We start from the raw sequence: 27,737 nt of genomic DNA, 5'->3' as shown, positions 1-27,737 counted from the left end.
GCAAAAGAAAAAAAAACACTGGTATCTTTATCTCCATTTAAAAAAATATGAGCTTTTTAGTTTCAAACATTTAATTGAAAAAGCATGGTTACCACACAGCTTTACCAGCCACAACGACTTGAATGTGTTCTATCCAGATTTTAAGAGCCCTTTTAAGGATTTTGCTAGGAATGGATAGGGCAGGTACTGTGGCATCTTGGGCAAGCCCTAACATGTCAAGGCACGGCAGATATAAGTGCATAACTGCCATCATGTGTCCAACTTCACACCACACACCTGCTGACAGTATTAATGCCATTTGGGCTATGCTATCCTTTCTCTTGCCTGTGCTACTTTACCATCTAAGGTTAGTCCTCTTTCAGGCACCCTAAGAGGGGGTTGGAAAGCAGACCTGTAGTACTTCCTGCTTGAGGAGTTCATTTTCAGGACCAATGAATACAACTTCCTCAACTGTTGCCTTTTCTGTTGCCATGGCAAGGACTAACAAAGAAAAAGGAATGTCTGGGTGCTGGCAAAAAAAGGCGCACTTGACCCTGTGTAGATTACCAATGACGCATGGAAAAATAGGAAGAAAAAAGAACAAAAAAACATAATTGCAATGTTTTTTTAACAAATGTAGTCCTGGATGCAAAATTAGATTTTAAAGATAACAATTTATTTTCCAGAAATTTTACAACTCAAGCAGCCAATAAAACACATTATTTTTGTGTTTTTTTTTCTGTATCATGTATATTTTTCCTGAAACATTTCTAAAAAATATATATTTTTCTCATTTTGAAAGCTTACCAATTCATTTCAGTCAAAATGTACAATTTCTCTCCAAGTTATTATAAGATTGTGTTAGGAATTCACACTGGGCCCAAGCCTCTTATAATCAGAAAATCTGGAAATATATGAACTTACATGCCATTCACAAAATGTCAGTTCCTATGTTATACAAGTGCAAGTACAAGTGCAAGAAAGTAGTGTTTAGGACTTGGATGACTTCTTTCCAGTCAGGTTTTTCAACCTGTTTGTAATTGCTACTGGATTCAAACTTAAAAGGCTCTTTATTTGTGGAACTCTGCCTGAGTTGGAGGATACTGGTACCACCTCCTGAGGTGTTGCCGTGGGAACAGGCCTTTGTGATGTCGCCTGGTCTCTGCTCTCTGAGCTGGTTCTTCTACGAGGCCCCGCCCCGGCAGCAGCCCCGCTGACATGCTTCTCATCTTGGTAGTGTGAAGGAGAGTAGGGCATGGTAGAAGAAGACCCATGTGGGTAGTCCACTCTCTTGCTCTGATCTGGATCAGGCCTTACCTTCGGCTGCTTGGGTAAGGACGAACTACGGGTTATTCTTGGGCCTCTTTCAGCGCCACGGCCAACACGCGCCAACCCACCTGAATCTACAGACTGTCCTAATACTCTCTGTTTCATCTCATAGCTTTCTCCAGATGGTCCAATGATGACAACTGAGCTTCCTTCCTGCCTGACCAACACGTTATACACATCCTTAAACATCTGAATCCGTTTAGAAATCTGTGCTATTTCATCATGGCTGAAATCTGTCAGCAATATCTCTTGAACGCGTAGAGACATTGAGGTGTCATTGATGAGGCCCTCCAGCTTTGGTTTGGCTCCCTCAGAGTCTTTTCCTTTCAGGGTAAGGATTGTTATACCAGAGTTACCACTCATAGAAACCGACACACCATGGCTCATGAGTATGCTGTCTACCTGGTCTTTCTTGAAACTGCAGGTGTAGCTGAATCCATTTGAATCCACACTGAAGGAGGTCTCCTTTGATGGTGCTTCCCTCCGAGACGTTTCCATGGGGGACAATGCTCTTGGAGACATCTCCCTTGGCGACAGCGCCCTGCTCTGTAATGGCGGCTTGCTTGTCAAGCGCTCACTGGGCAATATGGGCAAGCTTTGAGGGGCATCCGAATCCTGCAACAAGTAGCTCGGGAGCTGATGTTGGTGAGGGTTCCTGAGTCTTTCACGTGACCGATGTGAAGACGACAATGGAAGGGGCTGATTGGAGCTCCCAGAGGAACTGTCCAACGACGGTGGTGGGCTCCTATACCCTGACGAACTCTCTGGGCTAAAATGACGCTGTGGCATGTGTGACAATGAGTACCACTCATTCCCACAGCCGTGCGTGCTGCCACCACCGTTGGCATGGGGCAGGGTTGAAGATTTCCTGGGGAGCGGGTCATGGTGAGCACCGGTGCCATTGGAGGCGGAGGCTGAACGTTCTCTGCTGTGCTGCGTAGAGTGGCCCTGCGGAAGCAACGTGAGGAGCTGGGAACGGACTGCTCGCAGACTCAGGAAAGTCCCCTTCAGCAGCACCTTGCCAGGGCCGAGCTCGGTCACCTCAAAGTTGTGCTTCCTCAAGAGCCGATGAACTTCGCTCCTCTGGTCCAGAAACTTGCTGAGGTCCAGAGTGGCTTGAACTGGGAGATCCTCCTGCAGACACACACACACACACACACACACACACACACACACACACACACACACACACACACACACACACACAATGAAACAGGGAAGGCATATCTCAGATACAAATTACTTCCCACGGAAAAAGTCGGCATTAAATTGTGTATATAGATCTTTTGAGGATCATACAAATAGATGAAGTTCACTATGACACAGATGTTGATAGCCTATAAAACAACGACCATGTGGCACCTTAGGGATTCAATGTAAATGTGGGAAAATTTACCTCTGATCCATCTATTATTGCAACTTCCAGGGGGAACTGCTGTCCATCTAGGAGGCCTATATCCAATGTCTGTTTTTTGCTTGCCACCTTCACAGCCACTGTAAAGACCAATAGTTTAGTCCACAGAATTCATGTCAAACTCAAACTTGTCGCCTGCTGGACTTGTGTGCACAAAACATAGGCTAGCACAACGGTGTATGTTTTTTAAATTACCATCGAATAGAAATCATGGTGATATAGCAGACCTCCATTCAGAAAGGCAGGGCAACTAACCTTCCTTTTGCTCGAACACGACGAAGGCCTGCCCTTTTGTGGAAGTGGGATAAATTACTTTGACAACCTCTCCGCCCCCGTTTCTGGGTCGTAAGAAGTGGATTGTGAGTTTGTCGACTGTGCGGTCGACGGGAAGCAGATCTGGCACTCCGCAAACTTCAATAGTTATTCCTTCCATGTTGTGCTCCGCAGCCTAAAAACAGACCCCAGTCGAGTTACATTTCAACGCTGCGATTCGTTGACCTCAATAGGCTATGTTAACAATGCCAAATGCAGTGCAACAGTACAAGATAAGTCTTGATAAGTATGCCTATCGTTTCTGATTACCAGCACTGCCTCTTTGCTTTACGCAGGCGTTCGACAGTCAGGAACAGACTTTCAGAACCAAGCCAGTCGCTATTTGTAGCGAAGACTTTCTGCTGGGCAATGTTGTAACATTAGCTTGTCAATTTAGCAGTCAACTGATAAGCAGACTCTGGAGTAGAGAATGTGAGGAAGTAGGTAAATGCAATAAATTATACAGCCCCGGTTTGAATGCACAAGCTTGCACATATAGTCCGCAGTAGAAGTTGCAATTCACACGTTATTCTTACCTTACTGCTTGATCACATCGTCTACAAAATAGACATAGAGCTAGGCAACAAGTTCAAGAAATCGAAAGTAAAACTGCTCGACCAGGGGGAGGCGTTAACATAGCCTATCAATCACAGAGAAGCATAAACCTGTAAAAGCTGCACTTTGAAACCCCAATAACAATTCCTAAATAAAGCGTCACAAATACTGTAACACTTGACCAGTTGCTTCATTATCTGAGCAGCACTAATTTAACTATGCAGTCGGAATTGTACTGATGAATTTGTCACGTGGGAAGTACATTCTAGAAATGAGCTCTTCTCAGATCACGCATGTTTGTTCATAATAAGAAAAACATTCTCTTATAGGCTATAGGCCTATATATTGATTTTTGTTTTAATTATTATTAGAACACATCAGAGACAAACATTGAAAGGGCGGGGTACAGTGCACAAATTAACCAATAGAGGGGGCGGGGCATAAATAGCCTCTGTAATTGATTCTACTTTGCCTTTATGTAATTGTATTAGTCACTTGGTCTTGTTTTGCTTTGTTGTCATTTTACTGCATTAAAAAATGTGTCTCAGTTTTTGAAAATTACAAATAAAATACACTGGTTAGGGATCATTTCTGTCAGTGAGGTCACAAAATATGTCACGCTGAATGGGAATCGAACAATCCCAGAATACTAAAACAATAGGCCTATCCATCTCTTTCAGGATATTTATTCAGTCACTTACATGGCGATGCTTTCAAGCCCATTGACATAAGTGCCATAAAACCTCAAAGGGAGAGTAAGACAAACAAACAAAAAAACACTTGATGCAAAGAGGTTTATTTTATTTTATTCTATGATAAGAAATGGCAGACATGTAAAAAGACATTTCAGAATATATGAAGCTATACAATACATAAAACTGTACAAACTCAGCATCACAGGAGGAGGGGGGGGGGTAACAAATGTGTATCATGATTAGGCTGCTGTTGTACATCTTCCAATTGTTTCAAATTCAAGGTCAAAGTCCTTCGTCCGGCTGTGAGAGTTCATAATACATGCCATTAAATTATGCTGGTGGCTTGGTGAGAGGCCACACGCTCAATAACAAAACGGTCAATAACAAAACACTTCCCATTCAGAGACTCAAAAATGTACATGGTTCTTCAGTTCCTTAATTTGTTTCATCATATCTGCAATCTGTCCGCCTCTGTGAAAACAAAGTCACAAGAAGAAGAAAGACTAAATAGGTCATTATGGTGATACAGGATACAAACTCGCAACAAAGAAAGAACAAAATAAAAATACAAGGAAACAGCTCATTTTGAACACTGGTGGTCACATGTCATTGACATGATTAATACGTTGCCACATCACTAAACGATTCCTCAATAATCTGACACAATGATGTGACCACAACTTTAACAAAAGGAAAACATTGAAAAACTAAGAGTAGAGCTTGAGTAATAGTATACATATTTTTGATGCCACCATTTCAGATCACAGTAAAAAAAGATTCTCTTGGAAGAACCTTCAGACTGACGCTGGTAATAACGTACTGTAAATGTTAGACTTATTTTTTAAAAAAAAACATTTTGACAAGTCATTTTGACGTGTTTCAGCACACGGGAGCAGCCGTGACCTAATGGTTAAAAGATATGTCCACCATTTAGCATATTTAGCCCCTCTTCTGTGTAGTCTGCTTTGCAATGGAGTGGTCCTCGCCAATTGTTCTGTTTTTTGTTTGGATTTTTTTGTGAATATTTTTTTGCTGCAGTCTCTGTTATTTGGCTAATTTGGATTTTGTTTCGGCTTTAGAATGGCCATATATGGGCATGTCCAAATTCGTTCTTAAAAATACCTTAAACATCCGTTTTCAAGAATGTGCAACTCACCTAGTGTTAAGTGGTATTCACTGGTATTCCATAACCATTTTTGTAATGAAACATGGCTTCTCTTGTGTTTATAGCATTGTATAAATACATTGTCCTTAATTCATTCACAAAACGCTAAATAAAATATGTAATATTTCGCTTTCCAATTTTTTAGGGAATGCTGTCAAAACACCCCTAACCACTTGCTGAAATGCATACTTTCCTGAATTCCTGAATTCCGCCTCTGTGATCAATAAAGTTACTCTACTTAACTCCAGTGGTTCTTAACCTGGGGTGCGGGCACCCCCTGGGGGTGCGCCAGACTTTACAGGGGGTGCGCGGAATGTTGTTTGTGTTGAGGTTGTGACCAAAATTCAGCTTGGGAACATTATAATTAGGCCAAATCTAAACCTAATTAAAACACATTTTGGTCCCCATTTAAAGTCATTAAGCTTTTAATTAATATCTCAAGCAAAAATCATTGTGATTCATCACTAAAATCTTTTTTTAGTCCTTATACACGTTATACACGTTGGGATGGGGGTGCGCGGCCAGTCTTGTGAACAGGTAAGGGGGTGCGCTGAGAAAAAAAGGTTAAGAACCACTGCTCTACTCTATACTTTTGAAAACAAATGTTTAGGGTGGATTTAAGAACAGATATGGATGGACATGCCCATAGATGGCCATTCTAAAGACGGGTGAGACAAAATTCTAATTAGCAAACGTGAAAAAAATGGTGAGGACCACTCCATTGCGTCGCAGACCATTCAGAAAAGGGGGTAAATGTGCCAAATATTGGATACGTCCCTTAAGAAGATCGGCTTTAGACCAGAGGGTTGCAAGTTTGAATCCCAACCATCCACTCTCTACCACACTCATTGGCTGAAGCGTCCTTGAGCAAGGCACCTTAACCCCACACTGCTCCAGGGACTGTAACCAATCAATACCCTGAAAATAATGAAGTCACTTTGGACAAAAGCGTCAGGTAAGTGTAATGTAATGCAACATGAACTTACTGTTCCTTGAGGACCCCCTGGACGTACTTCCTCTGCTGTACGTTGAGGGCGATGCTGGGTCTGGCGGGAGAGGCCGCCTTGCTGATCTGCTTCTTCTGGTAATCCATCTTCATGTTCACCTGGAACAACGAGCCAAACATGTTCATGATAAGCCAAATATGTTCTTGATTATGACCATTTCAAAGCATAAACAAAAAATAGCCCATTTCTGTAGTGCAATTTTTGATGCAACCACCGTAGACATAAAGCAACATTTCTGGCTCATTTGTGAATGGGCAGCATGAATTCTAATAATAGTAATTGTATTTGTATAGCACTGTGTCATACAAGGGATGCAACTCAAAGTGCTTAACAAATGAAAAAAAAAAAACAACAATTGTTAGAGATGGATTTAAAAGGAGAGGAAGAGAGGAGAGGCAGAGATAGCAGGAAGGCAGAGGAAGAAGAGATAGAAAGAGATTGTAGAGTCATAAGGTCAACGTAGGTTAGGACCAGGATTCTTAGATGCGTAAGGTTCATAGTGGCTGGGTCTAGCATAAGTCATAGAAAGCAACAGCTAAACATATTACACAGTGCACCTTTAAGAATGGTCATTTAAAAACAGATTTTAAAATATCCCAAACAGGGCTAAAACGCACCCTTCACAATGGAGCTTCATGTGTTTAAACTGTACGTTAACAAATTTAAAAAATATCCGCATTTGTGTAACCAGCACCTTGGAACGTTTTTTTCTTCTTCTTGGAATTACGGGGGAAAAAAAGACTACTGCTAATTGTGCAATGTCACCTGTTTGATGGCGTTGGTGAGGTGATGCAGCTGGTCGTTGATGGTCTGCATCTCCTTCCTCATGTCCTTCTCGCTGTTGGACATCACCGGCAGCTGACTGCGCTGGCAACTCATGATGCGCTTCACTCTAATAACCATAAACAAACAAACACGCAAACCAAGACAAAGAATGATCCATAAAATGCACACCTAAATTCAGAAATATAAAGCCTTAACTGAATTGTAAAAATCACCATTCAAACTCATCTCAGTAAATCCTCCTCCTCATCATCATCATCATTCAATTTATTTGATGGCACCTTAACACCCAAGGTTACTGTACAACTCTTAAAAAAATAACAACAATAAAAACAGACACTAGAAAACTCTGACATTGACATTTGTGGCAAAGGTCCAGTTCCCTTTAGCATACAGACCCCATGACAGTTGTTGGCGATGGCATGGCACAAAAAAATTCACTTTCACACAGAAGTGGAGAAGATCGTGTGTAAAGGTGAAATTTCTTTGCTTTTACTTTCTTTCCACCTCTTCTCTACAGACACAGACACAGACACAATACCTTTTCATGATGGCATCTTGTCTGTATTTGGCATCTTCATATTTATCCGCCAGTCGTTCTGCAGTCTCACACAGACTTTTCCTAGAGAACAAGGAGTGCAAAAAGACAACATCAATGAAATGATAAAAATACACAACTTTAATTGAGAAATTCAATGTGTGAACATCAAATACACCCATCATCTGAAACAGTGTTCCCCAGCCAGTGGTACGTGTACCACTAGGGGTACGCGAGCTCACTGCAGGGGGTACTTGGAAAAATGACATTTTAACAAATATATGGAGCTGGGATGGAGAAAGCGATATGGAACATCACTTAGGGGGTACTCATGACGACGAAAAGGCTTGGGGGTACACAAGACAAAAAAGGTTGGGAAACACTGATCTAAAAGCATGTACCATGCATGTACATGTACCCTCATTCTTGCCAACACTACACACTATAACATGATGACTAACACTGTTTAGTGGTGTTATTATGAGGAAGTAAAAACACTGTTACCAATTTGATTCAATCATGTCTAAACAAGTGGATCACAGTATGGATTCAAAACAAGTAAATACTCAGCTACTCAGTTTAGTCAACGTGACAGGGTTTAACCCATTTTAGAAGTCCGCAACACTGTTAATGGTCCCAGTGATTTATCTGCACGACGTTTCGGACCCTCGTCCTTTTTCAAGTGCAACAACTTCTATTATTTATTTCAGTTACTTTATTTTGTCCAGCACCTGTACCACTGATGTGCGCGCATTCTCTACCTCTTTAACCCATTTTAGCCTGATGGCTCGTATATGTTGTTTGACCTTTGGTGCCTGGAGACACATACACACTGCATTCAGGCTGTTGAGATTTTAGCTTTTTTAAATAAAAATGTGGGTATGTTACAGCTGAATGAACACATTCTAATGCACGGTGAGGGTCTTTAGGGTTTAAATGCAACGTATTTCATGTTTTTATGTGCATCAGAGGCTGAGATATTTAGGTTTTTATAGGCTGAGGGCAGCTTTCCCAACAAGGGCTTAGGCATTCAGCAGGCATTTTTTGCAGGTGCTTTAGGCATCAATGGGTTAATACTTTCTAAACGTGGAGTTGACACCTTTTAAACAAGGTTGACATGCCGGACAAGCCACATGCAAACACCCAGAAAAAGCTAAACGTTTTCCTTATGAGCAAACCAATAGGTCTTATGGGATAGTGTGCAGATGACTAAAACAGGTTAACACATCACATGATCAAATGAATAAGTAGGACTATGGGTTAAGGTCCACATGTGTGAGTTAAGCGTCATCGTGCTTTATACCTTTCCTCCCTACACAGGGACATGTCTTCTAGCTGCTTATTCTTCTGCGCAGCCAGGAGTTTCACCCTGGAATATAAATAAGAAAAAGAAAAAAACAGTACAGTCAGTACACAGGTTACAGGCTATGAAAACATGATGACAATAAAATTCAACAATTAAAATTAAATCAAAACCAAAGCCAAAAAAAATGTATAAGCCTCCCAGTGAGTCAGTACTAAGGCATTTTAGCTGTTGCTACCGTCTTCTGCACTATTGCTTATGTCTTATCAATGTGGTGTTTTGCACTAAACAAACAATGTGGTGTTTTGCTGAGACATTCTGAGGCGTTTCGGTTGGTTGGTTGGTTGACGTCTTTACCTCCTCTGCATCTCCTCGCGGGCCAGGTCCTGTTTTAGGATGTACTCCTCACGGAACACCTGAGTGGCCCTACTCAGCAGCTGAAGACACTCGGGGGTCAGAGCCGAGTCACCCTTCGCACCCGTCCTGGGGTTGGGGGGGTGTCAGAGAGAGAGAGAGAGAGAGAGAGAGAGAGAGAGAGAGAGAGAGAGAGAGAGAGAGAGAGAGAGAGAGAGAGAGAGAGAGAGAGAGAGAGAGAGAGAGAGAGAGAGAGAGAGACATAATCAGTCAATAAAACAGGGACAGGTAAGGCATGCAAAACATACCTACAAACAATCATAAGCCACCACAGCACATTTAATAAGATGTATCTGATATGATATTTTCAGAGTTCACCCGTCCTAGAGAACGATAACCAGCAAGACAGTCAGCGAACAAGACAGGCAGACACACACACACACACACACGAAAGCAGTCTGGATAACAGGTACAGATCACATACAAAAAGTATTTTTTAAAAGAACCCTTCAGCCACAGCAAATCAAGTGTTTGGAAAGAAAAAGCACAACCCCCCCACAAATTAAAAATATTGAGGAATGGGGTGAACAGATTTGATCGCAGCTGCGATGCTGTGGTAAGAACACATGCATTTCATTGTGTTTGCGGAAATAAACAAATAGTATTCAAATACTCAGGATACGGATAACCAGGTCTGACCGCAGCTGCTGCTACTGCTGTTGCTATTGCTCACCTCAGCGTGAGAGGATTGGCTGAGCTGCGCGCCAATATGGTCCGAATGTGCTGCTCCAGGGAGTCCTCAGCCAATCCGCGCAGAGCAGAGCCCACTGGCCCCGCCTCCGAGACGGAGCAGAGCAGAGCAGGGGAAGCGGGCCGAATGGCACTCCTGAATCACACACGCCACAAGACATTACATTACATTATTAACACACACCACAAGACATTACACTCCCCCAAGTGAAGCAGTGTGAGGGTTAGGTGCCCTGCTCAGGGGCACTTCAGCAATGGATGGAGGTGTAGGCAGAAGTCAGGTGGTATTCGAATCTACAAGCCCCAGATTGAAATACCAACTCCCCAACCATTAGGCCATGGCTACCCCTCAAGATAGAAGAACTAGCACTCAGGTGGGTTGTCCACAGTTGGAGTGAATGCTGTACACTGCTTCAGAAGATAAACAATGACAAATGTGAATAAATGACAGGGCAATCGCGGCCCTCCATTGGGAGAGTCCAGCTAATCCCATAGACCGCTATGCTCAATTTTTTGTACACAAAAATGGCGACTCAGGGCTGCTCATGGTGCTCTGTTAGTGCCAGGAAGTGGCACAACAGGGTGTAGCATGGTTCTGTGTCAGTCTAGCGAACAGAATGCCACTTCCGATACCCTGGTTGTCATAAATCCTTAGGATTGTACGGATTTGATTGGCTGGTAACTGTATAACTAACACTACTGTGCTTGAATTTCTACTTATTAAAACTATTTGTTGTACAACTCTCTGAAATATAAAAAAGGGACATGAGTTTAATACCTAAAGTCAGATGGCCCACTATACTGCCCTACAATATCAGAACGCAGTATCTTGAAAATGGTCGAAAATGGGTTTAGACCGGAAATTGGCTTTAAAACACCTTCTTTTTCTTGTGTTAAATTTTTTTGGCCCAACTTGGTCCCGTTTCGGAAAGAAACGCAAAAAACTGATTATACTGCGCTTTTTGGTTTTAGGAGGTTACGTCGTACTAGCCAAGAACGCAGTATAATACGAATTATACTGCACTTCTCTATAGACACCGTGGTTTTGGTGTAGACAGTAATACCACAACAGAACGCAGTATAATGATTTTTCAGCTAAAAAGTAATGAGAATGTTGTTTTTTTTGCTTTTTTCTTGTGTGCATAAATTTTCACCATAACAAAGTATTATATGGAAGTGTCATCACCACTTTACCTATAACACAGCCGCGTGGACAGAAAGGAAACTTTAAAGCCTTTTTTCTCAGTTTGCCATTTTGAATTATACTGCGTTCTGAAATTGTAGGGCAGTATACTGGGCGTAAGAGTGAGGTGCAGTGTCATGTGACATACAGCAGGGGGAGCAGTAGACACTCGTAGGAGCTGGTGATGCAGACCATGCAGGCCTCCAGAGACAGGTCCGACACGATCCAGAAGCCCTGCACAGGGGCCGGCAGACTGGAGAAGAGACACGCGCACGCGTGCACACACACAAGAACAGCGTTAAATATCAATACTTTCAACATTACATAGACATAGACACGCACACACACAACATTAAATATCAACACTTTGAACATTACACGGACACACACACACCCAGCATTAAATATCAACACTTTCAACATCTCACATCTCACTCACTCACGCACGAGAACATCACTAAATGTCAACACGATCAAACATCGCACAGACACACACTCAAATGCCAACACTTTCAACACACACACACACACACACACACACACACACACACACACACACACACACACACACACACACACACACACACACACACACACACACACACACACACACACACACACACACACACACACACACACACACACACACACACACACGGGGCATTATGATGAGGTCAAAGGGAGGGAGCGTTTTTTTTTTCTTCAAAAAAAGAATCTAGAAGTTTTTGATATGACTTCGATATTGCTGTCTTACCTGTTGTTGAGAGGCTTGGTGCAGAGGATGTGTTCCACTACGCACCGCTGCTCTGCTGCAAACTCCTGAAGGCTGTCCTTGTCCTCCTCATCTGATGCAGCAAGAAAACATACAGCGTTATAGCGTAATATCGCCTCTAAACATAGACAGTCATGGAACATTTTATTTTTCTTTTATCATGTTTTTATTGTTTTACCATATTTATATTTTCTTATATATTTATCTCATTTTATGTATAAAGATGGATACTATTTTTTGTCACTATGTGACTCCATGTCCCTTCAGTAGGATGCAAAGTGTCCAGTGTGGAATGCTTATGTCTCCTAAATGTTTAAAGGGACACTGTGTGAGATTTTTAGTTGTTTATTTCCAGAATTCATGTTGTCCATTCACTAATGTTACCTTTTTCATGAATTCTTACCACCAGCATCAAATTCTAAGTATTCATTATGACTGGAAAAATTGCATTTTTCATATATGAGAAGGGGTATCTTCTCCATGTATTTTTGAATTTCCAAAAATAGCCATTTTTAGCTGCAAAAATTACTGTACTTGGACCATACTAGAAAATATGTGTTTATTACTTAATAAACTTTCATGTAAAGATCAATTTTGGCAATAGACAGCCCAGTTTCAATGAGCAGCATAGTTGCAGTACCTTTTTTGACCATTTCCTGCACAGTGTCCCTTTAAGATGTTTGTCTTGTAAGAGTGGAGATCACTTGTGTACAAACCAAATCTACCTTTGGGTACTAATAGAGTTATCTAATCTAATCTTACTCTAAATTACATTACACTACACTTGGCTGAAGCTTTTATCCATCCAAGTACAGGGTATTGGTTACAGTCCCTTGAGCAGTGTGATATTAGGTGCCTTGCTCAAGTCATTTCAGCCATGAAGTGAGAAGGAGAGTGGAAGGGTGGGATTCGAACCTGCAACCCTCGGATCTAATGCCCATCTCCTTGACCACTAGGCCAATGCTGCCAAACAGCTGTAAGGCTATGGAGACTTACTTAGAGAGACTAAAACCTACAAACCTGATCTTTACATTTAGAAAGAGTTCACAACATACATGCTACATGATCTCAATGTGAATTTCCCTGGCTAATCAAAGGTTAAAATGGTCATTACTATGCATTCACCTGACTGTAGGAACTTGCGTAGTTTGCTGAACCAGGTGAGGCCCACACTGTGCACCCCCGCCTCATGTGTGCAGTGGTATCTGTACTGGCACAAGGGGTCTAGGAGAAAAAGAAGACGACATACACACAGTTCATACTTTATACCGAGTTATATAAAGTAGAAATAGAAGTAATCTTAGAATTGTAATTATAACAAGCAGTATGGTATAACATGGTTTCAACTTTGTAATATCACACTAATATTGTTGTTATTATGTACATCTGTAAAAGTACTACTATACAACTCTGCAGGGACGTCATAATAATTTACATGTACAGGCATAAAGGTGGTTCCATACAGTTACAGTGTTGTATTTACATGTGTAACAGTCATATATGGGATCACACTTTCAGCAGAGGAAGTCATGCATCAAGTTTATTCTGAGATGTGTCAGTTCAACAGTCACCTCTCACAATTTAAGGATGGATTAATAAAGCACATCATCTAATCTGATTATTCCAGCTAATGACAATTGATGTTCATCACTTGGGCCATGTCATTTTACTATTTTTTTCTGTCCTATACAATTAAAGATAGATTGGGCTTGTTACAAATAGTCTGATTGCCCGAAGCCAACACATTCTGAGATTAAAACAAACACACGATTGGATGAAACATGACCATACCACACATGCCATGCCCAACCATGGGGTACATTACACTGCTGTTAGGAAAGGACTGTCAAAAAAAGGCACCATCTGAAGCTAGCCACCAGCCAGCCAGCTGATTTGAAACAAGGCTGCTATGGTAGTGTAGTGGGGGGGGGGGGGGGGGGTGCGGTTTCACTGACCTCGGTGCAGTCTGATTGGACAGGTGAAGTCTGACTCCACGACTTCCTCCTCCTCATTGGGTGCCAGCTTCAGGGTGAGCTCCAGCTCCACACACTCGAACACGTAGAGGGAGGGCACCGTCTCAGAGCCCCGCGACCACCTCTCCGCCAGCTGCAAACATATACATGACGTTACACTTAGCTGACGCTTTCATCCAAAGCAACTTCATTATTTACAGGGTATTGGTTACAGCCCCTGGAGCAATGGCGCAATACAAGTCTGACGCCCTCAACTGCCCTTGACCTACTTCATAGGTGTGTAAAAATCTGTCTTCAAGTCAGGTGATGTAATGAATTAAAGTCAGTATTTATCCAAATAAAAGTGTGGATTTTTTTTTTTAAGTAATATGACCCAACTACAGTACAAATCAAGCAATAACAAAATGGCCATCATTTGGACTGTACTTACACCGCCATCTTCCTCCTCCTCACTCTCCAGCACGATGCAGTGGTAGAGGGTTCCGGTTTCTGTGGCGATGACGAGGATGCTGGGCGTGCAGGGCAGGCAGAGCAGCGAGCAAGCGTCGTAGCCGTAGTTGTCCTCCGCAGCGGGGATCATGGGCAGAGGACCCAGGATCTTACCCAGGCAGCCGACACTAATGGGAAAGGAGGAGACATCAAGCATTCAAGTACATAGTAATAATAATAATAACGACAATACCTTTGTTTTATATAGCGCCTTTCAAAACACCCAAGGTCGCTTTACATAATATCAGTGCAAGTGTGTGTGGGTGTGTGCTGGTGGACACTAGAAGTCAAAGGCCTCCAAAAAGAGATGGGTTTTAAGGTGTTGTATTAAAGATGGCCAGTGAAGAGGCATTTTGAAGGTCATTGCAGTTGTTCAATCAACACCAGATTTTCACATGTACACAGGATCTTACTCAGGCAGGTTAACAATAATGGGAGCAAAGGATGTGTAGAGAAATAACCACGTCCGTGGACTGAACTAGACTAGTTGAAACGTGAGAGCTGAAAGAGACACTAATGTCAGTGGCACTGATGGAGGCAGAACCCCAAAACGTCTGTTCTGCTCTGACTTCAGTGTCTTTTGTAGTGTACGAACCTGTTCTTTCCAGCCAAGACTAATGGAAAAGGAGGAGGCATCAAGCAATCAAGTACATTGCAGTTGTTCAACACCAGATTTCCACGTGTACATTTTATTATTACTTCCATTTAAAGTAACTGTTTAAGGTTTTACACTACCAGACTTTAGATACTGAAATAGTAAGTAGAGAAGAGAATCTTCTATTCATCCCGAGGGAAATTAGGGTGTCTGTCAGATGATAGAGCTGAATAGACTAACTGCCGCACTCACCGGCGCACCATACCACATAAATATTACCGTATTAGCCCGAATATAAGACGATCCTGAATATAAGACGACCCCCCTTTTCAGGTTCATGTTTTGGGGGAAAAAGTTTTTTGAAGACTAAATTTAGTTTCACGTTGGAAACTTCTTTCAAAATGCAATTTTTAATTTGTTGGAAAAGCGTAGGCTTTTTACATAGAACAAATTTCACAATGTAATTTTCATGATAAAAAACTACAGATAGCTACTCATACCCTTTTCCTTTCTTTGCTCACTTCAGTGGTTACCTGACAAGCGCCAGCAGGCACCTACTGTACAGCCGCCTGGGTGTGACTGTTCTAAGTGCGACACAACATTCCATACTACACTCGCAGAGCATCAGTCTGCACCAGCCAGGCAACCAGTCCAGTAGAGATAGACTATCTATTGTGCAATGCACATTTTGGCAAAATGCTTTGTTGACAGCAATATCTAACCAGCAGCCGTCTCGCCAAATCGCCGTTCATTTTATGCATCCAAAGTTTTCCGTTGGACTGTAGAAACCGAACGTGACCAAAAGCAGATTGACGCATTGCATTTGAAACCCATGCGCTGCCTATCAGCACCGTTGACATTAGAAGTCCGATTGGCATTCATTTCGTGCCAAGGGTAAAACTCTTAGTGATTTTATATGAACGAGACAATCTCTTCCCCTAACCATTACTCTCTGTCGCTGTATTGTTGTGAGGGATATCGTCAAATAGGCACCAGCTCCGAAAGGCGCCGCTCTCTCGCACACATGAATGACCATTCATTGGCTGATGACAGCATCCAAAACTTAGCCTACAGGTTGTTCATCAAATCACCCTTCATTTCTTTAGTTTCAAGTTGTACTGGTGACCAGAGAGAACAACCAAAGCTTTCCTGATGAGAGTAAAACCGAACACAAATAAAAACAGAGCAACGCATCGCGATTGACTGTTGTGTTTTCCCCCTCGCATTGTCGGCCCGCATCGCGTTGACATTGACAGTTGATAGACGGGCGGTGCAACACTCATCACGAAACGCAGTTAGCATATGCACATTTGATATGGACAAAACAATCTCTAGCCCTATCCATAAGGCTATTGAGTTTTGTGTCATTGTTGTGAAGCATAATGGCCGCATTCAGGTAAAGTAAATTTAAAAAAAAAAAAAAAAAAAAAGTTTTTAGTCTAGCGCGCGGAAATAAGACGACCCCCCTTTTTAGAGTACTATTTTTAGAACAAAAACCACGTCTTATATTCGGGCCAATACGGTATGTATTAAAAATAGTATGAATATCATGAGTACCTTTAACTACTCATTTGAGGTCTGAGAAGACTTCAAATAACATGCAGAAACAAGCTCAATGAAAAAGATCAGTTCAACTCGTGATCACACGTCCGAATCCGGGGCCGTCTTACCTGTGGGTTAAGGAGATGTAGCTGAGGAAGGTCTCCCCGGTCTCGTAGAGGATGAAGAGCGGATAGATGATGAGCTGGTCCTTCAGACGCTGGCTGGTGAGGAGACGAGACGCGTCCGCCAGGGGCCCGAAGTCAAACGCCACCGCAATCTCACCCAGAGATGCAGCAAAAGAACGGCTGCACGGGGAAAGGAATAGTAGACTTCAAGTTTTGGCAAAGGACGCGCTCAACTTCTTGGAAAAACGAAAGTCTTTGGGTGCGAGATAAAAAGGAATGGAATAGTAGAACATTTATTCTGCATGAACAGAAGGATTTGGATTGTGTGTAGAATGTTTGCCTTGTGGTTTTGCTTGGGCAAAATCCCAAGTGACGTGTCCTTTTTAAAAAAGGTTTGGATGTTTTCTTCTCCAAGTTCTTTTTTTCTTTTTATTTTATTCATTGGCATGATGACACTTTGACCTTGCGGTCTTCCTCACATTCACTAACAAACACAGGCTTGACACATTATCTACAACACCTGCCTGAAGTGTAACCCTACAGGTCCAGGATGTAAGCCTGTGGTGTGACTAGAGCCAAATGAAGAAATAAGTAGAATGTTTTCCTGCCATTCCACCTTGTCATCCTTGGTTACAAGGGCAGCACCATTCATTTCGCAGCATATGCTAGTGCGAAATCATTCTGAAGGGCTATGAGCAGCCCAACAGGAACTAGCTGTGAGAGCATTTAAATAAGCAATAGGGTGGACAGTGTGCAAGGGGAAGGCTAGTACAATATATGGAATGTAGTTAGAGATCTGTTAGGTGATCTGATGGAAGTGCACAGGTGGACTGGGTTTGACGGTGAGTAGTGGCCATTGGGGTTGTTTAGGGAGGCAAATGGGCCTCATAGTCAAAGAAACACTAGACAAGGGGTGCATTCCATTCTGCAGACTTCCGTCCTCCCTGGCTCACTTGACTGCTTGCGACCTCATGATGATGTCACCGACGACAGAAAATGAATCATACATTCTGCAAAAGCAAAATTCTAATGTCATTTTCTCATTTTCAATTGGGATGCTGAATGAAAAACAGTCCTCCAAAAGTTGTTGTGGCTAGTCTGACAGCTGGGAATCCTTATTGATTTCTCCACGGAGGTGGGATCCGGAGGCGGGGTGAGGCCACAAGCACAAGTGGAGGACGGGAGTGGGCATATTGGAATGCACCCAAGATGACTGAGCTTACCCTCGTGATGGTGCTTGACTGTCATCTTCTGCCTGGACCACAGACAGAATCTTGGCAGCAGTTTGAGGTTCCTTCAGGCTGTAGAACCTGTGGAAATAATAAAGTATTGGTAAGGAATTCCCCAGCGTTACTGACTTTGCACACACAAAAAGATTACAAGATTACTTGTTACAGGCTACAGATGAGGACAGTGAATTGAAGTCGATGTTTGATGCTGTAAACTTCAAGGTTGTTAGTTAGTCAAGGGATTGCAGTAATCTCATCAGAATCTGTATGTTTACAGCTTGCATCAATACATCAAGATTTGATAACCCAGCCCTAACCTAGCCTGGCTATTTCCAGCCCAAAAGCAAAAGTTTTAATTTAGACTAGGAACCATTGATTCCTTTTCGCTGAGGGGAGGTGTGGTTTATGATTAGCCTGATTATCATCGACTTTCAAAACTCCTCGAGACTTGTTCTGACCAAGACCATAACAATTACCGTGTCCCAAAAGGCATGGTTGACCCGCCTCCCTAGTTTTGCTACTGGTTGACTGGTGTCCAACAAAGTGGATGGCGTTCCCGTTTTTTTCGGGAGATCAGAAACGATATTTACATTGCTCTTGGCCTGACTAGAAGCAACGCCAAAGGTGTTGCATCACTAGCAGGGCGTGGCCTGGTTAATTTATGATTGCCAATCACCAGGCTGTTTGGCTGGATCAGTCTGTAGGTACCTAATGGTGTTGTCCGAGGTCAGCAGCACCAGATGGGGCTCCTCTGCCTCGCTGGGATACCAGACAGCCTGCCGCAGCGTGACTGAGACAGAACTGGTGAACAGGCGCTCTGCCACAGGGACCGTCCTGTTGGATATGGGAGAGTGAGAGAGAGAGAGAGAGAGAGAGAGAGAGAGAGAGAGAGAGAGATGTATGAGAGAAAGTCCAAAGGAGTGTGTGTGTGTGTGTGTGTGTGTGTGTGTGTGTGTGTGTGTGTGTGTGTGTGTGTGTGTGTGTGTGTGTGTGTGTGTGTGTGTGTGTGTGTGTAGTACCAATCATAACAGGAAAAATATCTTATAAAGCGTTCAGGAAGCTAGTGAAGACTCATCTCTTCCGAGAGAGCTTCCCTTCACAACATAACTCTACTCACTCTAATCATGGGGTACTAACCTTCACTACATTTCATAGGTTCTCCACTGTATTTTCTGCTCTCCATGTTTAATATTAGGCTACTTGTATACTGTCACACTCCGTACTGACCCCTCACTCTGTACTTGCTTAAATGTCCTCCTTGTAAGTCACTTTGATCAAAAGTGTCTGCCAAATGTAAGGTTTATCACTAGAAACGTACTTGCAGTTAATCTGGATTCGTCCACCCTCAAACTCTGAGCGTTTCCCCCAGCGCTGGGGTAGCTCAAGCACCGTGATGCCCCGCTGTCCCAATAGGGCGACATGGGACTGTGTTGGACTCAACAGCACCTGGCTCACTTCAAACAGCGGTGGATTGATGCAAAGGAGAGTCTGGTAAAACACACACACACAGTTGGTAAATGGAAACGTTAGGACTATGAAAAACAGATGATTAAAGCATCAAGTATTTTCTTCATTTTTATGGCATATGAATAAGAGCAGGCTACAGATGAGGACTGTGAATTGAAGTCGACGTTGGAGGCTGTAAACTTCAAACTAACATGCATTTACTGACGTTAGGGATGTTGGGATTTCAATATTTTAAGTCATATTTTAAGTCAGTCAAACAGTAAGATATCCATAACACTCATTGGCTTTACTAAAGTAAATAGGCTACTGCAACCGTACCTGATGTTTTGAACTATTGAGTCCATCTCCGGCGTTCAATTCCCCGAGGTTTGTAGCATAAAATACACAATCGGTGTCATCCCATATAAAGAAATCTCTATCTACACAGAATGTAAGATTTCTAACCAATCTTTTAGATGACCCATTATGTTGTAAACTACGCTGTTCCTGTAATTTAGAGAAAATATCATGTTTTGGAAGCTCCCGTTTCCACTGCTCTTCGGTTTCGACCGCCATTTCTAAAGTCTGTCGCAGAGTGATGTCGTAGGCTCTTCGTCCAATCATATCAGTGACCGTCTGGCACAAATAAAAGCGCACGCATCTTTGAGTGCACCACATGCTCATCTAGTATTACAATATTATTTTGACAGTCTAGACTCGCAGGCAGATGATGTACCTAAACAATTTATTGCTATTATATGGTTTATTGAGTTTGACTTGACACAAATTTCAAGCACTTCACAAAAAATTCAAGCAATTTCACAACCTTGAAAACACTTGGGCCTAATTGAAATTCAGGCATTTTCAAGGAATTCCAATAATGTGAATTCCTCAATTCATGTTTATTTTTGACAGCTCGAAGGCCAAAATATGTTTTAAAAAATTCACAATTGATAAGAATTATAATTCCCACCTTGAAAAAGACACCTGCGCGAGTCGAAACGCGTTGGTGCGTGTGGAAAAATAACTTTGAATAGCAGTGTTGCCTCGGGACCCTCCTTGACTTTGAAGATTCTGATGCCCTTTCCCTTGAAGAGCACCTGCACAACATTTGATTGAGACCCAAGGCAGCGCTCTCCCATCTCTCTCCTTGATGATTAGAATACCGTACGCATAGTTCAAAACATGGGCAATGCACCTACTATTACAAGTCAGAAAGTTAAACATTATTGATGGAATTATGGAAATAATCAACCTTTTCATGATGTTCTAATTATATGGCCAGGACCTGTATATTCATTTGCTACCTTCTAATTTAAAAAAAAAATCCTTATGATGAACAGTCAGACTAGTTCACGTAAAATATATCGAGAGCAAGTTCCCTGCTCAGAGACCAGGAAGAGTTTTGGGTAATATTTCCACGAACATAGTGTGTATTCCAATATGCGACCTTGCTTCCTACACTTGTGCTTTTGGCCTCCTACCAGGAAGTAATACCAAAAGTTCTTCCCTAATAAAATCTCCGGTAATACGTTGTGATGACATCACTGACAACAGCATTATATTTCAGTATCTTGCAGCAAAAGCTCAATAGAAAAGTCATTTTCTCATTTACAAACTGGATGGTGAATGAGGAATAGCCCCCCCAAAAATTGTTGTGGCTAGGCAGACAGCGGGGAAACTCAATTTCTCTACAGATGTGGGGCTTCAGCAAAACGTGAGGCCACAAGCACGAGTGGAGGATGCAAGGTTGCATATTGGAATGCACTCATAGTCTTACTCACTGGGAATAAAAAGAATTTGTTTGTAAAACTGGACAGAGGGCGACAAACCTGTGTTACCATCGTGAAGGCAGATGACCAGATGTACTGTAAATCAGATCTATGTACTGTAAAAAAATATGGTAAAACAAAGTATCTTTGTGTACATTGGGGACTGTGCTGCAGTGACTGTGCATAACTCATAGTTCAAGGGTAAGGTGTGTCAGAAGGTGCAGGAAAAGGAGGAAGGGCCCAAGACAGTGTCCTTAGGCAGGTGGTAACAAGTGGCAAGTGTATAATAAAATAAAAATTAAATGAAGCAAAACAGACTAAGAAAAACAGAAAATCTCTTTAATAAATAAATAATTATGCAATGTTTTTTTATTCAGTTACATTGAGACAAAGGCTTATGTTACGTCCCCACATGGCAACCATGGAGACACCTGAAAGAAAAAAAACAAGGGGTGTTTAAAAAAAGGTTTCGAACACTAAATCTAACAAAGCCACACACTCAAGAGTTGTAGCCTGACATTATAATCATTACAATACTGCCCTGAGGAGGGAGTAGCACAGAGAAATTAATTCTTAACCCATTGTGTCCTGGAGCGACATATATGCTGCATTCAGGTTCTTGAGATTTGAGCCGTTTTATAAAAAGGTGGGTATGTTAGAGCTGAATGAACACATTCTAATACAAAATGAAGGTTCTAGCTTTTAAATGCAACTTATTTCATGTTTGTATGTGCTTCGGAGGCTGAGAAATTTAGGTTTCAATTGGCACATTGACACATTTTCCCAAAAAAGGCTTAAGCCAAAATGGGTTAAATGGCAGGACAGAATGTTGTTACAAATATTAAAGTGAATTGTCTGAGGTTTCTATAACCCTGCCATGGAGGAGTCAGGACGGGGCCTCAAACCACCTCAGCTCTCTCTAGCAGACACTAAGGAAAGGACAGAGCCACCGCAGGCAACGCCTCGCTGAACGGCCTGCAGAAGGTGAACATTAAACTGATGTGCAGCATGTACGTGAATAAATGGGTTATGTGTTCGAGTTTACCCCAACGCGATGGTATTGTCCATCTCCGTCTGTGCAGTGAACACCATAATTAGGACTATTGCGTGAGTGCACGTGTGCGTGTGTGTGTGTGTGTGAGAGCACTTGGAGTCAACTGTATAGTTGTGATACTCTGCTACATACATTTATGTTTGATTGATTGATTGATTGATACCTTCAGAAGCTTTTGCACTGTTGGTGCCAGTAGGGAGTTTTCCTGCTCGTGAGGAAGGAGTTGTGCCTGAAGGACTTCATTCACCTACAGAAATAAGAATTTCATTCAGATTAGTTCTTTCAATTCATGTTACTTCATAAAAGGCTGGGGTGATTACCAATGTTCACAACACAGAGAAATGTACCTACATTATTAGAAATCACTATGTGGAATTAGGGATGCAAATTATCGATTAATTCATTAATCATTAGTTGATAGCCTTATCGATCGACTTACGATTAATTGATAAGCGGCGTTTTCCCCCCGAAATCTCAATGTTTCTAAAAAAAACCCTACTAATTCTAAAACTTCTAATTAAAAATTGAGATAAAATACCACATTTAAATTAATTCCATTTCAATTCTTTAATCCAAAGGTTATTTAAATATTCCCACTATTCACACCCCTCTTCACACACTCTTCACATGCCCATATCACCTGGGTCTCTTGTTAGTTGAATTGTCTATTAATTGCAATTAATGTTTTTTAATCGATTAATGCAGTGATCGATTAAAGTCGATTAATCGATTAATCGTTTGCATCCCTATGTGGAATCCCTGTAATACACAAATTGTCTGAGGTTTCTATAACCCTGCCATGGAGGAGTCAGGACGGGGCCTCAAACCACCTCAGCTCTCTCTAGCAGACACTAAGGAAAGGACAGAGCCACCCCAGGCAACGCCTCGCTGAACGGCCTGCAGAAGGCGAACATTAAACTGATGTGCAACATGTACGTGAATAAATGGGTTATGTGTTCGAGTTTACCCCAACGCGATGGTATTGTCCATCTCCGTCTGTGCAGCGAACACCATAATTAAGACTATTATTACCATTTTGTGTGTGCGTGTGCACTTGGAGCCAACTGTATAGTTGTGATACTCTGCTACATACATTTATGTCTGATTGATTGATTGATTGATACCTTCAGAAGCTTTTTCATTGTTGGTGCCAGTAGGGAGTTTTCCTGCCCATGAGGAAGGAGCTGTGCCTGAAGGACTTCATTCCCCTACAGAAATAAGAATTTCATTCAGATTAGTTCTTTCAATTCATGTTACTTCATAAAAGGCTGGGGTGGTTACCAATGTTCACAACACAGAGAAATGTACCTACATAATTAGAAATCACTACGTGGAATCCCTGTAATACACAAATTGTCTGAGGTTTCTATAACCCTGCCATGGAGGAGTCAGGACGGGGCCTCAAACCACCTCAGCTCTCTCTAGCAGACACTAAGGAAAGGACAGAGCCACCGCAGGCAACGCCTCGCTGAACGGCCTGCAGAAGGCGAACATTAAAATGATGTGCAGCATGTAGTGGAATAAATGGGACTTGTGTTCGATGAACTGAGTTTAGTCCAGCGCGACGGTATCGTCCATCTCAGTCTGTGCAGTGAACATCATAATTAGGATTATTACTACCATTTGTGTGTGTGTGAGCACTTGGAGTCAACTGTATAGTTGTGATATTTTGCTATAGAAATACATGTTTGATTGATACCTTCAGAAGCTTTTGCACTATTAGTGCCAGTCACAAGTTCTCCTGCTGTGGCCATTGAGGAGGGAGCTGTGCCTGAAGGACTTCATTCACCTACAGAAATAAGAGTTTTATTCTGATTAGTTACTGGTATATACATGTACATCAAAGGCTGAGGTGATTAATGATGACAACTCAGACAAATGTACCCACATAAAGATAAGTCACTCAGTGGAATCCCTGCAAAACACAAATTGTCTGAGGTTTCTATAACCCTGCCATGGAGGAGTCAGGACGGGGCCTCAAACCACCTCAGCTCTCTCTAGCAGACACTAAGGAAAGGACAGAGCCACCCCAGGCAACGCCTCGCTGAACGGCCTGCAGAAGGCGAACATTAAACTGATGTGCAGCATGTAGTGGAATAAATGGGTTATGTGTTCGAACTGAGTTTACTCGAGCGCAACAGTATCGTCCATCACAGTCTGCGCACCAAACACCACCGCAAGTCTTTGTTTTAAATTGGGACCATAATTACCATAAGTGCGTGCGTGAGTACTTTCTTATGAGAATCCCCGGACAATTGGTGACTTCCAGGCATCTTCTACAGCTGACGTGTGTGTGTGTGTGTGTGTGTGTGTGTGTGTGTGTGTGTGTGTGTGTGTGTGTGTGTGTGTGTGTGTGTGTGTGTGTGTGTGTGTGTGAGTGAGTGAGTGAGTGTGTGTGTGAGAGAGAAAGTTGTGATACTGCATAAAGATATGTTTAATTGATTGATACCTTCAGAAGCTTTTGCATTGTTGTTGCCAGTAGCAAGTTTTCCTGCCCGTGACAAAGGAGTTGTGCCTTATTAAGGACCATCATTGACCTACAGAAATAAGAATTTCATTCTGGTTAGTTCTTTCAATTCATGTTATGACCATCAAAGGCTGGGGTAATCAACACTGTTGACAACTCAGACAATTTGTGTATTGCATGGATTCCAGAGTGATTTCTATTTACATAGGTACATTTGTCTGAGGTTTCTATAACCCTGCCATGGAGGAGTCAGGACAGGGCCTCAAACCACCTCAGCTCTCTCTAGCAGACACTAAGGAAAGGACAGAGCCACCGCAGGCAACGCCTCGCTGAACGGCCTGCAGAAGAAGCCAATCGTGGATTGACACGACCAGCAAACATTTTACAAATCAAGGAAATGTGATACCCAGTTGCCTGAAGTTCTTGTAGAAAATAAAATTCAACAGCAAACAAACTAAGGGGAACAACCAGATGTATTAAGTTAAAAATAAGCTTACCATTAGGTTCCTTCCCATAACAGTTCTTGTTTGATCTCTGACTGTGCAGCACTGAAGTGCTCTGGTGCCACATGACGGTCCCGGTACATGGACAAGGCACACCGGTCATCCCTGATGTTGAACATCTAAAAAGAAAACATTTACATTCGGATTACTTACATCGTTCATGACACATGTAATGTATAGTAACTATTTCACCTCCATCACCATAGGCTATGTGAGATAATCATACACACAATATCCATGTGAATTGTCTGAGGTTTCTATAACCCTGCCATGGAGGAGTCAGGACGGGGCCTCAAACCACCTCAGCTCTCTCTAGCAGACACTAAGGAAAGGACAGAGCCACCCCAGGCAACGCCTCGCTGAACGGCCTGCGGAAGAAGCCAATCGTGGATTGACACGACCAGCAAAGATTTCACAAATCAGGAAAATGTGATACCCAGTTGCCTTAAGTTCTTCTATATAGCCTATACAAATTCAACAGCAAACAGGGGAACAACCAGATGTATTTGGTTAAAAATAAGCTTACCATTAGGTTCCTTCCCATAACAGCTCTTGTTTGACCTCTGACTGTGCAGCACTGAATTGCTCTGGTGCCACATGACGGTCCCGGTACATGGACAAGGCACACCGGTCATCCCTGATGTTGAACATCTAAATAGAAAGCATTTACATTCGGATTACTTAGTACATCGTTCATGACGACATGCAGTGTACAGTTACTATTTCACCATCACCATAGACTCTGTGAGATAGTCATACACACAATATCCATGTGAATTGTCTGAGGTTTCTATAACCCTGCCATGGAGCAATCAGGACGGGGCCTCAAACCACCTCAGCTCTCTCTAGCAGACACTACAGGAAAGGACAGAGCCACTCCAGGCAACGCCTCGCTGAACGGCCTGCGGTTGTTTATATTTACTGAAGAAAATGGAATGATCTCTAGACTACACTTGCAAAATGCTGTTGGTTATTTCATTACTAATATATGTTCAATACAAGTTCAAGAGAAAACAGTCCGATTTAACACCGCATACCGGTAGCCTACCTTTTCCAGAGCTCCACGTGGGCTGGGGGATGGCCAACTTCTGTCCAACAACTTTTGCCGCACTGCTCGAATCGCATACCAGACAGACCATAACACATCAGCATACACCAACAATATAGAAGTCAAGAGCACAACCGCGGAACAAATCTTTTTTTGTTTCATAAATCATACGAATGATTCACAACTCCGCTAACTGAACACCTATCGCCTGGCAAGCTGCTGCTCAGCGAAAGATAACTTGCTCATGAAACAAACTTCCTGTTGGTGCTGATAAGCACAGATGCGCGTAGCTCCCATGTCACTACTGCCATCTACTGTTCTGGCGTGGGGGTTCTGGTCGGCACTGTCGGCTGAAAACACTGGTAGGCCTAATATTGACTGGGCCAACAATAGTACGGATTCAGTAAGAGTGTAATCAGGCCTCGGTCTGATTGTGGTTGACACTCGCCAACGAAGTGTCGGGTGATAGGCTACACGTTTTTGTCAATGGGCCAACACTCCTATGGTGCAGCTGGCCAACGCTGGGCCAACATTGAAAATAACTGTCAGATTGCAGTCATTGGGCCAACACTGAAAATAGGCCCTAACTGTCAGATTGCAGTGACTGGGCCAACATTAGCCCAAAATAACTGTCAGATTGCAGTGACTGGGCGAACATTGGGCCAACACTGAAAATAGGCCTGACTGTCGGCATACAGTAGCCTAACCTGACCATTAGCCTATTGGGCCGATGACCAAGCCAAAATTGGGCCAGCTGTCAGACATTCGCAAAAAAACAAGTGGGCCAAGATAAACTCTGCTATGGCACCTTCAACGGCGTGTCAGGAGCTGTCCACGTGCATGGTGCTGAAATCTGCGTTTGCTCTGAGTGACGGAAGCGTAGGCCTACAACGGTGTGTCCGGAACTGTCCACGTGTGTGGTGCTGAAACATGCTCCGAGTGACGCACGGAGAAGATACGCTATTCAGATTCAATGATTGAAAAAGCTTTATTGTCTAATATGTTGCCATACTAGAAAATTGTCCTTTGTCTTTATATCCTTTAGGCCTATGAGAGGCTGGGGGAGCGAATGGTCATCTAATAAGGTAAATGTTTCTTTTCTGTTTTTTTTTTCCAACACCCCTCCCTCTTTTGCCCCATTTTCTTCCTCTTACCTCATATTTAAGATTTAAATCCAATAGGTTTTCATATGCTAGGTGTTGGAAAATGTAACGTACATAAAACGAAAGGTAGGCTATAGTCAAAAAAACTTGTAAGCCTAATAAATCTACATATCATTGTCAATATTTTCTGCACTTGCCACATCGTTTTGAGGGGGGTGGTCATAAAATAGAGACAGAGGCACAGTGTGAGGC

The 27,737-nt window shown here is 42.5% G+C and overlaps 2 protein-coding genes, 1 long non-coding RNA gene and 7 other non-coding genes across 12 annotated transcripts; all 10 read right to left on the bottom strand.

The window, feature by feature from the left end:
• Positions 1–697: 697 nt before the first annotated feature.
• si:dkey-154b15.1 (uncharacterized) lies at positions 698–3,800 on the bottom strand. 2 transcript variants are annotated; one of them, XM_063184920.1, is made up of 4 exons: positions 3,571–3,800; positions 2,978–3,170; positions 2,705–2,802; positions 698–2,442 (listed from the first exon to the last, which is right to left on the bottom strand). In XM_063184920.1, exons 2-4 carry the CDS (start codon positions 3,153–3,155, stop codon positions 970–972), a joined length of 1,749 nt encoding a protein of 582 aa, XP_063040990.1. In that variant the 5' UTR covers positions 3,156–3,170; positions 3,571–3,800; the 3' UTR covers positions 698–969. The 2 variants fall into 2 exon arrangements, with proteins under 2 accessions (XP_063040990.1, XP_063040991.1); XM_063184921.1 differs by lacking the exon at positions 3,571–3,800 and having other exon boundaries at positions 2,978–3,541.
• Positions 3,801–4,375: 575 nt separating this feature from the next.
• Positions 4,376–20,126, bottom strand: LOC134435879 (nucleoporin 88-like). The gene is made up of 17 exons (XM_063184918.1): positions 19,878–20,126; positions 19,411–19,580; positions 18,801–18,926; positions 18,087–18,173; positions 16,867–17,043; positions 14,543–14,729; positions 14,095–14,245; positions 13,265–13,363; positions 12,122–12,212; positions 11,516–11,620; positions 10,168–10,320; positions 9,438–9,563; positions 9,081–9,146; positions 7,781–7,861; positions 7,222–7,348; positions 6,436–6,554; positions 4,376–4,755 (listed from the first exon to the last, which is right to left on the bottom strand). The coding sequence occupies exons 1-17, from the start codon at positions 20,112–20,114 to the stop codon at positions 4,692–4,694; spliced, it is 2,166 nt and encodes a 721-aa protein (XP_063040988.1). The 5' UTR covers positions 20,115–20,126; the 3' UTR covers positions 4,376–4,691.
• A 1,502-nt stretch (positions 20,127–21,628) lies between these two features.
• On the bottom strand, positions 21,629–26,609 carry LOC134435878 (uncharacterized). Of its 2 annotated transcripts, XR_010032119.1 has the most exons (8): positions 26,383–26,609; positions 25,861–25,985; positions 25,329–25,453; positions 24,814–24,901; positions 24,064–24,153; positions 23,489–23,572; positions 22,528–22,611; positions 21,629–21,741 (listed from the first exon to the last, which is right to left on the bottom strand). It is a non-coding gene; the product is annotated as an uncharacterized LOC134435878 (long non-coding RNA). The 2 variants fall into 2 exon arrangements; XR_010032118.1 differs by lacking the exon at positions 23,489–23,572.
• Positions 22,160–22,291, bottom strand: LOC134436871 (small nucleolar RNA SNORA9). The gene has a single exon (XR_010032284.1). It is a non-coding gene; the product is annotated as a small nucleolar RNA SNORA9 (small nucleolar RNA).
• Positions 23,136–23,267, bottom strand: LOC134436874 (small nucleolar RNA SNORA9). Its single transcript, XR_010032287.1, has one exon. It is a non-coding gene; the product is annotated as a small nucleolar RNA SNORA9 (small nucleolar RNA).
• Positions 23,716–23,847, bottom strand: LOC134436869 (small nucleolar RNA SNORA9). Its single transcript, XR_010032283.1, has one exon. It is a non-coding gene; the product is annotated as a small nucleolar RNA SNORA9 (small nucleolar RNA).
• On the bottom strand, positions 24,292–24,423 carry LOC134436873 (small nucleolar RNA SNORA9). The gene has a single exon (XR_010032286.1). It is a non-coding gene; the product is annotated as a small nucleolar RNA SNORA9 (small nucleolar RNA).
• On the bottom strand, positions 25,044–25,175 carry LOC134436868 (small nucleolar RNA SNORA9). Its single transcript, XR_010032282.1, has one exon. It is a non-coding gene; the product is annotated as a small nucleolar RNA SNORA9 (small nucleolar RNA).
• Positions 25,577–25,708, bottom strand: LOC134436875 (small nucleolar RNA SNORA9). Its single transcript, XR_010032288.1, has one exon. It is a non-coding gene; the product is annotated as a small nucleolar RNA SNORA9 (small nucleolar RNA).
• Positions 26,110–26,242, bottom strand: LOC134436867 (small nucleolar RNA SNORA9). The gene has a single exon (XR_010032281.1). It is a non-coding gene; the product is annotated as a small nucleolar RNA SNORA9 (small nucleolar RNA).
• Positions 26,610–27,737: the final 1,128 nt, after the last annotated feature.

The sequence above is a fragment of the Engraulis encrasicolus genome, chromosome 20 (assembly GCF_034702125.1).
Source record: "Engraulis encrasicolus isolate BLACKSEA-1 chromosome 20, IST_EnEncr_1.0, whole genome shotgun sequence".
Lineage (NCBI taxonomy): Eukaryota > Metazoa > Chordata > Actinopteri > Clupeiformes > Engraulidae > Engraulis > Engraulis encrasicolus.
This window is presented reverse-complemented; position numbering and strand designations above follow the sequence as displayed.